Raw genomic sequence first — 14403 nt, forward strand, 5'->3', positions numbered from 1 at the left:
TTCCGATTTACGAGTTTATTTATATATTAACTCTAACTCCATTAATATTATATCATAATAGGAGTTGCGATGCAATCACAAAATTATTCCATTGTAATTTGAAACTCACGATATCAAAAATTATAAATTATAATGTTCACGTATACATAATTTGACACATATATACGGAGTTAATTGTTTTTCATAACAAATTGGTTGGGCAGCAACTAAAAAGAAATATAAAGGACATAATATAATCCAAAATATCTTCGTTCGCTTATGTATTTCAATGGTGGCAGTGGGCAAGAGCCGTGGCAACTGCATGTGGACGTGGGGGGTTAAATGGGTCATGGATGTGATAATGCTCTGATTGGAGAATTCGTGGTTATGAACTTATGATTGTGGGATCAATTTTGGTTGAACGTGGCATGCATGGTAATAAAAATAATTTTGTTTGGCATTATGACTGTAAATACAACTTAATTCGAGTATATCTTAAAGTCCATATTAGATTTATATTATAAATAATTGAAATTAATATAACACAATTCATCATTTCTGAGATTTTATTTAGGTGTATATTTGAATTAATGGTTGCTTTAATATTTGAATTTACATCCTCACGCTGGTAAGATTTTGCAGCTACATTATGAGCCAGTTTGAGATTGTTGTTAGAATGTTAAAAGCGTTTTTAATAGTAGAGCTGTTATAAAAGTGCTGTCAGTAAAACGCAGTTAAACGTTTGGTGACACATTGTATAAAGCACTTTTTATACTTGAAGCACTTTTAAAATTGTTTGGTAATAATATTGCTTAAAGCACTTTTATTACTAATTTTACTATATTACTCTTACAGTAAACATATGATAATTTCCTAATATTTAATATTATAAAATTCCATTGAGTTGAATAATTTATAACGATGAACTTGTTATTTTTTTTTTTATTTCAAATATCATATATTTTGTTTATGATATCGAATTTGTATTGAGTACTAAAATATAAATGAGTTAAACATATTTTAATGATGATTATTTTGTATCTGATTTTGGATCTTTTAGTAATAAAATAAGCAAATTTGCTCATATGTTATCTAATAATGAAATTTAATAATATAATGTTTTGCAATATAGATAACATTTTATAAAATAGAATTAAACACTTTAATCACAATTAATAATCTTATTACTTGTCATTTGAGATAATAGCATAAATATATTGTGGTTATTTTAAAAACAAATTACAAGTCATAAATTATTAAAAATGAAACATCTAACAATTATATAATTGAGAAGTTATACGGTCACGAACAACCCCCATCTCATTGTCATCGCCAGTGTACCTCTCACGTGGGTGTTAATCATTGTCATTCCCTTCTTCATCAGGCACTAAATCCAAATTTTCATCATATCGTTGAAATTCCTCATCAATAATAGCTGTTCGCCGTATAAAATTATGAATCGTTATGGATGCAATAACAATTGCAACTTGTTTTGAAAAACTAAAACTAGGCATTCGTGATATAATTCGCCATTTTGCTTTCCAAACACCAAAGGTTCTTTCAATAATCGTTCTCAAAGATGAGTGAGCATGATTGAAGAACTCATGAGGGCCCCTTGGCTGACTTCCACGACGAAATTCTGGAAGATGGTATCGTTCTCTCTTGTAAGGAGCTAAATATCCTTTCATATTAGAATATCCACCATCAACTAGATAATATTTACCTACGAAGGTAAAATTTTAGAAGACAATATAATGATATATTGTACAAAACTAAATAATTAATGAAACATTATACTTTTTAATAATAGAAAGAATAACTTAGATATAATTCATTTATGAACGAACCTTCCGGGGGTTTTGAAAAATTCAAGTTTATTCTCTCAATTGCCTCCAAAAGAATGCGAGTGTCGTAAGCTGTTCCCTCCCAACTGGCCCAAGCAAATGTAAATAGCATATTAAAGTCACACACATCCATTACATTCTGAGTACAATACCCTTTCCTTCTTATATATGGAACTTTCTTATTTTCAGGGATAACAGCTGCAATATGTGTCCCATCAATTGCTCCGATACAATCCTAACAATCAATAAATAGTAAAATTTTATATAATTAATAATATTAAATTAAAATAACAAAATTATATAAATAATTACCTTAAAATATGGCCAGTACTTTCGATTCTTGCGAATATATATAAGTACTTTAAATTCACAATCAAGAGGTTTTATAAAATCCATAGATATCTTTATGACTGCAACTAACACATCTGTAAAATGTTGACTTACAGTTTCACGGGAATGCTGAAAACGTTCTTGAAGCATTCGGTTACTTACACCGTGTCCAATGGTCATTAAAAACGTTCTTGAAGCATTCGGTTAATTTTTCTTCTTTCTCTCTGTGTCGTTAAATCTATATGTTGAATACGCTTTGAAAAGTCTCTCTCAAGGTACAATCTTTTCACTCTTTTCTCTTCTGAATCGGCTTCAACTGTCATAGTTGTAAACTTTGATTTCAAGTTTTGCTTGATCAAAACTCAACTATAATCCGCCTCCTTTAATTCTAACTTCTTTTTTTTAAAAAAAATTGCTTGTTGATTTGAATTTCTCAACGAGATTGAAGGATAGGAGTGTTGGTTAAGAAAAAGTCTACAGTTTTAGGTCAATTTTAGCTGTTCATTGTGGATCTTTATGTGTTTGGTTTTGTCTTTATTAGCCTCAAAATTGTATATGTTTGTGTTCTGTTCGTTTCACACTGATATTTTTTATTTTTTATTTTTTATTTTAAGCTGACTATATGAGTTTTGATACTCAAAAGTTTGGCATGGTCTGAGCTTCAGTTTGATCCAATTTTGCTGATTTTTTATTGTCTAATTCAACCATTGCAACTTGTTTTATCACAGAAGTGCATGGAGATTGTTTGTGATCAACAGTTTTTAGTTTTTATTTATCATTATTGATGAATTTATCTGGTTTTTGTAGAGGGGTCGAGTGACCGTAATTATTTTACCTAAGCTAACCGAATTAAAAAATAAATCTTAAAAAAAGAGCACTTTGTAAATTAAAACTCCTAACTCAATATAATTATAACTTTCCAAAGATTAATCAGAATACCAGTTGTGTTGTTTAAGAAGAAAAAATACATAAATAAATAAAAATAGGAGTGGGAATTACCTGAAGAAGCTAGTGTAATCTGGCCAACAAAATGACACTATGTAAATTATACTACATATACAACTCAACAATGATAGTCATGTAAAATTCAGAAGAAAAAAAAAAGGCTAGTCATGTAAATAACACATCCAAACTGACTTCATAGTTTGAGCTGTTGATATCATGCATATATATATATAGGGAGGGATCATACCTTATACGATACAAATTATGGTGATGCAGATCGGCACTATTGAGATTGAAAGGCGGCTGAAGAGTCCAAAATAAACTAATCTTTATTTGTTATAGAGTTTCACGCATTGTTTGCTATTTGTTTGTAGAAGCCTAAAAGGGATAAAATTGTATTAATAAAAAATATAAAGGGATTATATTGTCTATAACAAAATTAGTTACGTAAAAACACGTACCTCTACCCGTAATGTAGTTTTAAAAACTACGATTTTTAACTTAAATTAAACGCACTTTTTAAACTTAACCTCTACCATCTTTAAGAGTTTTTTTTTTTTTTTTTTTCAACCAAACACTTTGCACCGCAATTTTTTAAAATAGAAGTGCTTGTCAGTAATAGAGAAGCACTCCCAAACATCCACTATGTCAATGATTCTAGTTGTACAGATATATATGATTATCTTTATTGTATTATTATCATTCTGAAATGCTCTTCGAGTACTTTTCATAATTGACATGAAGAGTTCCCTCCACAGGTTGCTATTAGTTCAATTCAATTGAATAGTTTGACTAGCGAAAATATTTACGTTCCCAAGAGGTAACTAATTTTTAATCGGTGATAGTTAGAGGGGGAGAAGAATCGAACGTGAGATATGACTTTTAAAAGTTTGACCCTTTACCACTTGGGCAATAATACCACACTACTAGTGGTAACTATCATCCGCATTCAAAACTGATGAAAATTTATTCGAATAAAATGATATTTTGTGCACTTAAAAATGCATAAACATTAACCAATAGAAATTCGCAAGAAAAAGAGAAGACGGAATTGTTTGAATTGCACGTGAATATATTTATCGAATGAACTTCTTTCAATGTGTATAATTTATTCAATTTGTGTATCATTATTTAAAACATTCGCATGAATTCTGATCAGATAAATTACTTACTAAGTTTTTGTCCAGAGTTACATGATTGAATGTCTTGCACTTGAGCCAAAAAGTCCACAATTATATTTAGTATAGATAGTGTAACGAGCTGGACACTTCATCTTGAACTAAAAAGTTAAAATTGTTGAGTAATGTTACATAATCATTTATATTTGTGTAAGAACTTTTCTATCAAGATCCGATGTGGGACAAAACCCCTCTTAAATTCTTCCTTATCATAACTCGCAACACCCATGTTGCATTCGGACTGTACCATTTATTTTGCGTCTCCCCTAATGACAGGAGGATTTAATAACGACGGGGACTCGAACTCCACCAAAGTGAGATGTTCCTTTTCTATATCATGGGACAAAAACCCTTTAAATGCAGCATGTAAAAAAGGTATTATTAATGTTTTGTGTTTTTTTTTGTTTTTGTTTTTGTTTTTGTTTTTTTAAAAAAAATAAATATATTTCACAGTCTGTCTTATGGTGAGTATCTTGCACAACAAAATAGATTTTTTTACTCGAAACCTCCGTCGAAGCCGTCTTAGCTCAGCTGGTAGAGCGCGTGGCTTTTAACCACGTGGTCGTGGGTTCGATTCCCACAGACGGCGTTTCCCTGCTTTTTTGTGGTTCTACGGTATCTTTTTAATGGCTTCACCCAATCTCCTTTTCTCTCTCCGCCCCACCAGTTTTCTCTCTCGAACGCTCTACCCAGATATCCGAACTACAGTCTACAGAACCTTAAACCCAACACCATAAATAGTATTACGGAGGACTTTCCTCTTCCCGCCCTGTTCTCCCATGTATTCCACTCCAACACCAGTCACTTCTTCTTCCAATCTTCTCTCTCCCCCATTATTATTCTTCCTAGCCTCACCGTCGTCCCATTTTCCTACTCACCACCACCGGCAACCAAAACAGTCCAAGAATCGGAAAATCTTGGCCATGTGTGTCAGTTACGAGGTCGGTGGAGGCTTCTCAGAGCAGGAATTACGCGTCCAAGACAGGAGTAGAAGGCGAGAACCAGAAAACCCCAAATTGGACACTGCCCAGTACGAAGCTCTCCTCAAAGGAGGTGATCAGGTCACGTCTGTTCTTGAAGAGATGATCAAACTTGTATGTTCTTTGTCCTTCTCATCTAATTATTGATTTTCTTGATAATATTTTTTTGTCAATTTCCTGAAGGACTCGGTAGGTCAACTGTGTAAGTACTTGAGTCTCAAAGTTGGTGCCTATATATCAACTGTGAGAGGATCTTGATTTAAACGGTTCTTTTAACACACACATTTCTTTTGTCTTTAAGTTTGAAAGAACTAATGTATTTTGACATTCAATTTTTTCCTCTTCCTGTAGCTAAATCTTAAACCCTAAACCCTGGACCTTCAATGGGGTTTCATAGAATTCTTGCATGTCCTGCGCCCATATTTCTTGTTTCAGAATGTGAGATTGGTGATTGTATAAGCAGATGATGAACCCTAAACATCCGACTCTAAATTCTTTTAACGGGGTTTCCATATCACCCAACTTCATGCAATGTAGAAAGACTTGTTTTCATTATATCTCGGAGTTGTGTGATGTGAGTTAGGCACATAGAACATTGCATGAATGCGTTTCCCTTTTGAAATAAGAAATTTTCTAACTGCAGTTGGGGAAAAATGTTTAAATAATTATATACATACTGGAAAAAAATTTCATGCATATGTGCAAACTTTGTTCAAATTTGATCTTTCATGTATGGCAAACATATTGTCAACCATGTCTGTTTATAATTTCCTTGCGGTATTCCAATCTTTCTATAAATCACGTGTCTCAACCGAAGAAACATAATTATGTAACTACTTTACCGTGTAATGTGTTTCTTCCTTTTTAGTTTTCATTTCTTTTTCTCAGTATTTCCCCTACCAAACATGTCTACTTTGGGTTTTCGAGTTGACATGCCTCCAAGCCACCATATCGATATGAGAAAATGTGCTCATTCTTTATGATATCTCAGGAATCTCAATTGTACATAAAACCTTGTTTTCATGTTTTCTATTGCATAATCTGATATTCATCCAAATGTAAAAAAAAAAATGTAGTATAATGTATGCCTATTTTACTAGTGGTTTCAGTTTCACTTTCTAGTCAGTGCTATTCCAATTATCTTCTATATGATCTAGCGTTGTAGCATCATTTCACTTCTCTGGAAATTATCCTACTTATTTTGATATAATGGATACAGATACCATATTTGCAATGAGGAGCCTCCTGTCATACAATATGTTGTACTTCAGATAATAAAATTATTTCCAATCGAAACAAAATTCTTTTGAATGAATTCATATTTTAATTATAATTTTGATTTTATTATTAAATTTTTTAATTTCTTCTGTCCAAGTCAAGAACCGATGCTCTTATTCCTCACCGTACGGTTGAACTAGAGTAGAGTTGTTGCTTTGTTAAATGAAAGTTAGGAAAGGTATAGAGGACGTGATCATGGCTAGCAATTCAAAATAGACCAGATACTTGTAGGGGGATTTGTGCAGGAAAGATTCACTGCACAGTCAAAAGAAAGGGATTTTATAACCGCTTTAACAAGGAATTTTTGAGTTCCGCATGGAATCTGGTTGGACCTTCAACTGCATAATAGAAACTAAAAAATTGAATAATGCCTTTTTTCTTTCTTCTTCCTTTTCTTTTCAATTTTCTTTTCTCTGAACTGGCATTAACTGGACTTGTGGCATCACTCCAAGTATCTAGGCGGCCACCGTTATTAAACAGTGAACATATGTATTTCCATGCATGAGGATGGATTTATGCCCATATTTTAAATTCTTATTGATCAATTATGAAACAGAATTATAACAATCCATGCTAGAGATATTTTCAAGCAAAATCCAAAGTAAATTGTGTACTTATCATAAAAAAAAAATTTGCTTTGCTGGTCCACCTTTGTCCTAGTGACTTTGGGTCATAACTCCCAAGCCCCAGGTCAAGGTTTTGAGATTGGTAGAGAGGGAAGAAAGGGGTATTTTTATTTTTTTTATTTTTTTTATTTCAAGCAAATTTCCTAATATTAGCTTGAATTGTCATCACTGCATTACAATGGCTGTCATGCAGAATGTCAAATTATTGGTAAGTTGGAGCCCTTAATTTTTCAGTTGACTTGGTAGTGCTATTTTTTTGTGGTTAACATGGCCCATTTTGTGCCTTTTATTTGAATATGCCTGCCTATTTGAAATAGCATCATTCTCAAATTTTATCTATGAAAGGTTGTAATTTAGTTTCAGACATGATTCATCCTAGGATTTTGACTTGGAACCAAGTTATGGGAGGTAGATGGGTTTATATGTTTCATATGTTCCTTATTAGTGCTTTCTGTGCTCTTTACAAAGCTTATTCCTTGTTCTTAACATAGGATTTCATATATTCAAAGTTAACTACTGATTAATATATATACACATGGGCACAGTTAGAAGATATGAACATGGATGAAGCATCTGAGCAGGTGGCAGTGGAGTTGGCTGCACAAGGGGTTATCGGGAAGAGAGTTGATCAGATGGAGTCAGGATTTATGATGGCCTTGGATTACATGATCCAACTTGCTGAAAAAGACCAGGATGACAAGGTATCTTAACTTTCCATTGTCTTTTGATACTTTGGAAGAGGCATCTATCATCATTATCTTGATGGTTTCGTTTTTCGGTTGGTCAAATATTATAATCTTTTTCATAATCACACCATCTTCTTAACTAGTACAATCATTGATTTGGTTATCATTATTGTCATCATTTATAAAAATTCTGTTGTTGTCTATTATTAATTGAATTTGAATGTTGCAACAAGTCAGTATAACTATCATAATCATGGTCATGCTAGATGCCACGAGATGGGACTGATATGCTTTAGGCTAGGGCACAAAGTTCACCTTTCCCACTGCTGTCCGTCACTTCTGCTGTGAAAAGAGGTTTTCAGTTTGCAGGCTGGAGAGTAGGCCCCCTGATCAGTCTGAATACATAGGGATTGAGTTATTATATTGATCAGAACTACCCACTTCAAGAGATTACTACTAGTTGTCTCTTGTTAGTAGCATTGTATAGACTATCCAGAAGCAAGTGTCCATCTTCACACTAGGGTGTCTTTGTAAACAGCTTATATTCCTCATTTAACGATATCCATTGCAGACAGGATCCCTTCCTCTCTCTATCTCAGCCTCACTGCCTTGGTACCCAACACCATTTTATTATCTTAACCATAGTGTTGCTTGTGTTACCCTTTGAGTCATTTGTCAGTTCATGCCTGATTCAGTTCTAAGTATTAATCCTGTCTCCTGGATCTTATATGCTTTCACGTTTAAATGAATAACAAGTAACCAATTATTTATTGAATTCCATTAGGTATTTACGATTAAACAAGTATAAAAAATGAAAAAAAATAATGAAAAATTTATTAGCAAACCAGCAAAAACGGCTGTCATAATGAAGTTAGTTGCAAAATCTTTTGACAGTTATACGAATTCAATATTTCATTCCATCATGTGTATAATGTAATCATAAGGTTCTAGCATCTTTTTTTTTTTTTTTTTGTTGTTGTTGTTGGTTGGGGGGGGGGGGGGGGGGGGGGGGCTTTGTATTGCTTAGGTCATGGTAGCTTAGGTTTGCAGCAGGTAGAACCGTAGATGGATATTTTTATCCTGACTCTGGGACATTGATGGATGGTTGCCCCCAGACATATTGCTGATGCCAGTAACTACTATGGCAATCATGAGTGAGATGGGTGCTGTCCATGACCATATTGGGGTTTCTTTTCTCCTGTGTTTCATCTTTTTTGCTTCTTCGTCTCATACAATTATCACACTTTTTATTGTTTTAGCTTATATTTGATTGACTTGAAGCTCATTGCCTTTCTAGTAATTACATTTTATTCTTCTCTTCAGATAATTATGTTGTCACAGTATTTTAATCTTTCAATCAAATGTAATTGTGGACTTCAGTGATGAATTTTGACAAGTTACCATCTGTATTTGTCCAGCGTAAGTCACTCTTGGAGGTGATCAAGGAGACTGTGTTATCCCATCTTACAAAAAAGTGCCCCCCTCATGTAAGGATACTTTGCAAATAATTGATACTATTTTGGTCATTAGGTGAATTTAGTCTATAAGTTGTGTTAAATTCTATGTTTACAAGTTATATCTTTTTCTAGGTTCAAGTGATTGGGCTTCTCTGTAGAACACCCCAGAAAGAAAGCAGACATGAATTACTTCGCCGAGTAGCTGCAGGTGGTGGTGTATTTCAAAGCAAGAATGGCACAAAAGTTCAACTCCCAGGGGCAAACTTAAATGATATAGCTAATCAGGCTGATGACTTACTGGAGGTAATCACTAAAAAGGACATGCATGCTTCTCTTTGCAACTTTTGGTTCATAATCAAGCATGTAGAATTATAATATGTTATGAGAACATGGGGCTTATATTAGATAGTTTTATTTTGACCTTTTGAGGTTAAGATCATGTTTTGCTTATGTTGCCCGATGTGTGTGTGTGTGTGTGGGCTTGCTAGAGTACACATGGCCTTGTATCAGTGGGCCAAATGACACAATTCCCTTGTATTCTTGCCAGTCGATGTTGCTTGCATGCTAGAATTCCATAGATCAAATGACCAAATGAAAGCGAGGGAGGTCACTTTGTTTGTCCTTTGTTGTTTCAGAAGGGTCATACCGAACCATTGACTATTACTGTAGTTCTTGCTCTTGCTTTTTCGTTTTTTATTTTTTTATTTATTTTTTTATTTTTATTTTTATTTTTATTTTTCAATGCAAATGTAAAAGAAATGGTCAATATATAGTGACCATCCCTTCAATTCTGTGTGCTAGGAGTGGTAGACTAGGTTACCCTTGCTTTTTGTTAATCAAAGTGGCGGTTGACATACTTGAACCTGTGTTAGGAATATGAATCGTGTGTTAGCAATTTCCTACTCAAAACTTGGGATTTATTGTGTGTCAAAGTTATAAGTTGTTGTCCACAACCACATTAGTCTGAGTCGGGAGGGACTAGGTGATTCTTGGGCTAGAGGACTTAAGATTCTGGTGACTTAGTATGTAACTTCTTTCTCACATAGTGGATTTTGATCTTCTAGGACTAGGACCTGTGGTTTTTTTCCCATTTAGAGTTTTCCATGTAAAATTTTTGCGTCTTTGCCTTATTTTATTCATTGTTTTATATGTTTATGTGATTGCAATTGAGTCGAATAATCAAACTATTTAACTGAATTCTAAACAAAGATTATCTGTAATTTGAAAAGTTAGTTTCAAATAATATCAATAAGACTTATTCACCCCCTTCTAGGTGTAATTCACCTCTTTCAGATTGACTGTCCATAGATTTCACAACCCACTTTCTCATACTTGAACCAACGGTTTTACCGTTGCATTGAAGACACTGCCCCATTTTCTCTCTTTTGCATATTTTTCAGTAATATAGTTTACTATGAAATGCAGCCTAATAAAGTATTCCACAACCTGGACCTTTCTTCTTGTGATTTCATTTTCATTCTGTCAAACAGAGCTTGTTTTCTTGATGATTATAGTAGTAATGTGCAATGATTTATTCATGGTATATCTATTACCTGGATCACAAACCTTGTAGTTCTTCTTCTTCTTCTTCGAAAATGCTTGATTTTCATCATGGATCCAGTATTAATGCTTAAGTGGCTTTTTTTTTTTTTTCTTCTCAGTTACTGAACCATGGATATAAAGTTGGCTACACTTCGTTTCATTGGATGTTTTCCAATGGATTGTGAATCCAAAGTTCAAGTAATTGTATTCCATCACCCTATATTCAATTTTTTGCAGACAATGGAAACCCGGCCTGTTGTTCCTGATAGAAAGTTGCTTGCAAGGCTTGTTTTAATCAGAGAGGAAGCTCGAAATATGATGGGTGGTGGCATATTAGACGAAAGAAATGACCGAGGTTTGAATACTCTCCCTGAATCAGAGGTCTGTACTTGTTTATGCATTTGATTTCTGAAATGAATAATGAGATCCATCTAATTTTCAATGACTTGTCTTAGTTGTTTTAATGAACTATGTTAGTAAAGAATTTCCTCACTACATCTGAAAAACCACGGTGAACTGTTTTAAGTGTAAAATTTTCTTAATAAAGAGGTTACAAATGTTGCATCATCACAGGTGAACTTTTTGACTAAGCTTGTTGCTCTGAGACCTGGGAGAACTGTACATGACATGATAAAAAATGTAATGCAAGGAAAGGATGAAGGTGCAGATAACTCCGGCAGCGATGAGGAAAGTACTAGTGGTATGGTTTCTAGTGGTTTCACAGGAAGGGTAAGTTCTGCTACATTTGATGTAAGGATCGTCAGCATTGATATTTTGATTAAGTGACCCCTCTTGTTATGATTTCCAGGCTAGTGTTTCAGGACGCAGACCACTACCTGTACGTCCTGGCATGTTTCTTGAAACTGTTTCCAAGGTACTGCTCACTTCCACATATGCTCTTAGTTTAATACAGATTGGTGTCTAGACTGTTTCAAGCCCAGTGAACTAGAGTTTCAAGAATTGAATAGCTAAAAGAAAAACATAGAGAAGGACTCCACGTGTTGAACTTAAACCTAATCAGCTGTTAACAGATCCTCTATCTCACATGGGCTTTAACCTGCCTAGGTGCCAATTATTTAAAAATGAATTGTTATTCAATGTGATTTCCATATAAGCAATTGCTTGGAACATCCTCTACTTATTGCAAAAATAGGCATGGAATTTTGATCTACGCTGATCTTCCCTTATTTTACTGGGACTTGTTAGGTGTTGGGTGGTATATATTCTGGAAATGTCTCTGGTATCACAGCACAACATCTGGAATGGGTAACTTCTTTAATGCCTGACAGCGCTCATATCTTTCTGTTTTCGTGTCTCTTTGTGTGTGCATTCATGCGCGAGTGTGTATTTCTCCTCAAAATGAGGAACAATCTATATTTTCTCCTCAAAATGATGAGCAATCTATATTCTTATGATAATGTTTCATACCAAAGCAAATGTATATCCTTTCCAATATTCATGCAGAAGATTTTTGAATAGTTACAGTAAATATTTTAATATGACATGAATAAATAGGTAAAGTAAAGTAGCCGAATTGGTTTTGGTCTATGGATTGTAGTACTTGATTGACTCATCCATCTTTTGAATAAAAATCTGGTTGCCCTTTATCAACCCTTTGGCAATGTAAAGGTTGTAGTTTGTTTCCACTAGTCATAATGTGCAAGCAGTCTTGTTAAATCAAGTCCTGTATTAGAATCTAATTACCATGCTGTTGCTGATACCATGTTACTTTTCCAATAATTCACTCTTTAATCTTGCATTCAGGTTCATCAGAAGACGCTTCAAGTTCTTCAAGAAATAGCATTTTAAATTTTCTTAGGCAGGCACCAGAAGCTCCATCATTTCGTACACCCGTTTTTGAGCGTCAGGTTCAATGAGGAGACATATAGTAGGTCCATACTATCTCAACTCACAGTAATTTTTGACCTTTTTCTTCTACGAGTTTTACACTTATTGTGGACTATGTTAATATTTTCCATCGGTGCAATTATTGTTATTCCCTGCACATTGTCGAACTATCTAATATATATATGTGTGTGTGTGTGTATTCTCATTTTATTTCCAATAGTTGCTACTTCCAATGTTTTATGAATCTGCCCATTTCTTAGTTTATCATTTCTTGTATTTCCATGCAGGCATCACTTTTTGTGCATTTCAAGGCAGGGGCTGCAATAGCTATTGGATCTTTCTATTGGTATATGGACAACTATATGACTGATGTTATCCTCCAACTTTACACAGAGCCACAGGTTCATTGTACGAACATGTTTATTAGTTGTTTAACATATTGTCACATAACACGAGTAGTTTAATGATTTTGTAATAGATTTGTCTTTTCGGTATAGATCAATTGTACCAAGTTACTAGCATTCCATGTAACACATCTTGTCTTAATTATACGAGTAACTTCATTTTCAACCCCTTACTCATTTTAGCTAATCAAGTGTAAGTAATGAAACTAATCTAGTATTAGATTGGTGATGTAAAAAGAATGTGTGACCTACCCATGTAGGTTAGGAGGTTTAATTAGAACCCTAAAGACTAACCATTGTCCAATCCCATAGAGATCAAATGACTTGAGCCTTTCAATTCCAGCACCAGTTTAGATTATTGTTGTGTCCCATGTAGGTTGCGTCATTGTCACCTTGAAATAAAGCAAAGAGCATTGATAAAGTGATGCAGAAGAGGGTCAAGCATCAATATCACCTATCAACCGACCACCTTCTTAACCCTGCTTAATTTTCCTTTTATCTGTATTGATTTTGCTACTTGAAAAATTAATCTCTCTTTTTATATCGTTACTTGAAAGTTAGTTTCATTTCATTATTTAAATCCATTTTGATTAGAGTTGATCTTTGTTCAGTGTTCAATAATCTAGGTCTAAACAACTAGATTTGTGTCCACCGTTTATTTGATTGACAGTCCTTTTGAATTATGTTGTGCTTTGTTTTGCATCAACAGGACATGTGTTTGTTTGTTTACATCCATAATTATACTAAGGATATTAATTTTAAGTTACTAGTTCATTAATCAGAATCAATCAGTAAGAAATGAAAACGCCATTATTGTGTGGCATGTGCTTGTTTGTTTATATCCGTTATTATATTAAATTTGATATTTGTACCCAATCATCTATAAATCTTCTTACACTTTATAATAGAATTTTTGTAGTTTTTTTATTTTTTTATTTTTTTATTTTTCAATTCAATGGTTGGCTTGTACCTCATACTTGTCATGGGCACCAAGAATCAGGATAATTATAGGATTCAGGATTGTATTATGCACAGAACACCAAAGAAATAGAATAAAAAGCACAGGTGACAACATGGGTAAGGTAGGGTATCTTCCTGGGTCCAGCAAAAGATAGTGTTATAGACCCGCCCACACACAAAAACACACACAAAAACACACATTCACATTTGTATGGAGTTGGATGGAAGTGAATGCATTTTTGCTTTATAGAAAAAGGCAGAGCTCGTGGGAAAAAAAGTTGATGAATAATTGGAGAAATGTAGCATACCTTGCTGTAATTGCGTGTGGATGTCCGAACACTAAAAT

At 33.8% G+C, this 14403-nt stretch overlaps 2 protein-coding genes and 1 non-coding gene across 5 annotated transcripts; 2 read left to right on the forward strand and 1 right to left on the reverse strand.

Annotated features, from left to right (window-relative positions):
• Nucleotides 1-1334: 1334 nt before the first annotated feature.
• Nucleotides 1335-2333, reverse strand: LOC132269660 (uncharacterized). Its single transcript, XM_059770912.1, has 3 exons — nucleotides 2268-2333; nucleotides 1827-2058; nucleotides 1335-1702 (listed from the first exon to the last, which is right to left on the reverse strand). Exons 1-3 carry the CDS (start codon nucleotides 2331-2333, stop codon nucleotides 1335-1337), a joined length of 666 nt encoding a protein of 221 aa, XP_059626895.1.
• A 2459-nt stretch (nucleotides 2334-4792) lies between these two features.
• On the forward strand, nucleotides 4793-4865 carry TRNAK-UUU (transfer RNA lysine (anticodon UUU)). The gene has a single exon. It is a non-coding gene; the product is annotated as a tRNA-Lys (tRNA).
• Nucleotides 4866-4895: 30 nt separating this feature from the next.
• On the forward strand, nucleotides 4896-13270 carry LOC132269197 (protein PEP-RELATED DEVELOPMENT ARRESTED 1, chloroplastic). 3 transcript variants are annotated; one of them, XM_059770292.1, is made up of 10 exons: nucleotides 4896-5370; nucleotides 7706-7861; nucleotides 9265-9333; nucleotides 9436-9606; nucleotides 11083-11226; nucleotides 11419-11574; nucleotides 11654-11719; nucleotides 12052-12111; nucleotides 12610-12759; nucleotides 12981-13270. In XM_059770292.1, the coding sequence occupies exons 1-9, from the start codon at nucleotides 5056-5058 to the stop codon at nucleotides 12652-12654; spliced, it is 1182 nt and encodes a 393-aa protein (XP_059626275.1). In that variant the 5' UTR covers nucleotides 4896-5055; the 3' UTR covers nucleotides 12655-12759; nucleotides 12981-13270. The 3 variants fall into 3 exon arrangements, with proteins under 3 accessions (XP_059626275.1, XP_059626274.1, XP_059626273.1); XM_059770291.1 differs by having other exon boundaries at nucleotides 12610-12737; XM_059770290.1 differs by having other exon boundaries at nucleotides 4897-5370; nucleotides 12610-12733.
• Nucleotides 13271-14403: the final 1133 nt, after the last annotated feature.

The sequence above is a fragment of the Cornus florida genome, unplaced genomic scaffold, assembly GCF_030987335.1.
Source record: "Cornus florida cultivar Cherokee Brave unplaced genomic scaffold, ASM3098733v1 CherokeeBrave_3.0.0_Hap2_Chr08, whole genome shotgun sequence".
Lineage (NCBI taxonomy): Eukaryota > Viridiplantae > Streptophyta > Magnoliopsida > Cornales > Cornaceae > Cornus > Cornus florida.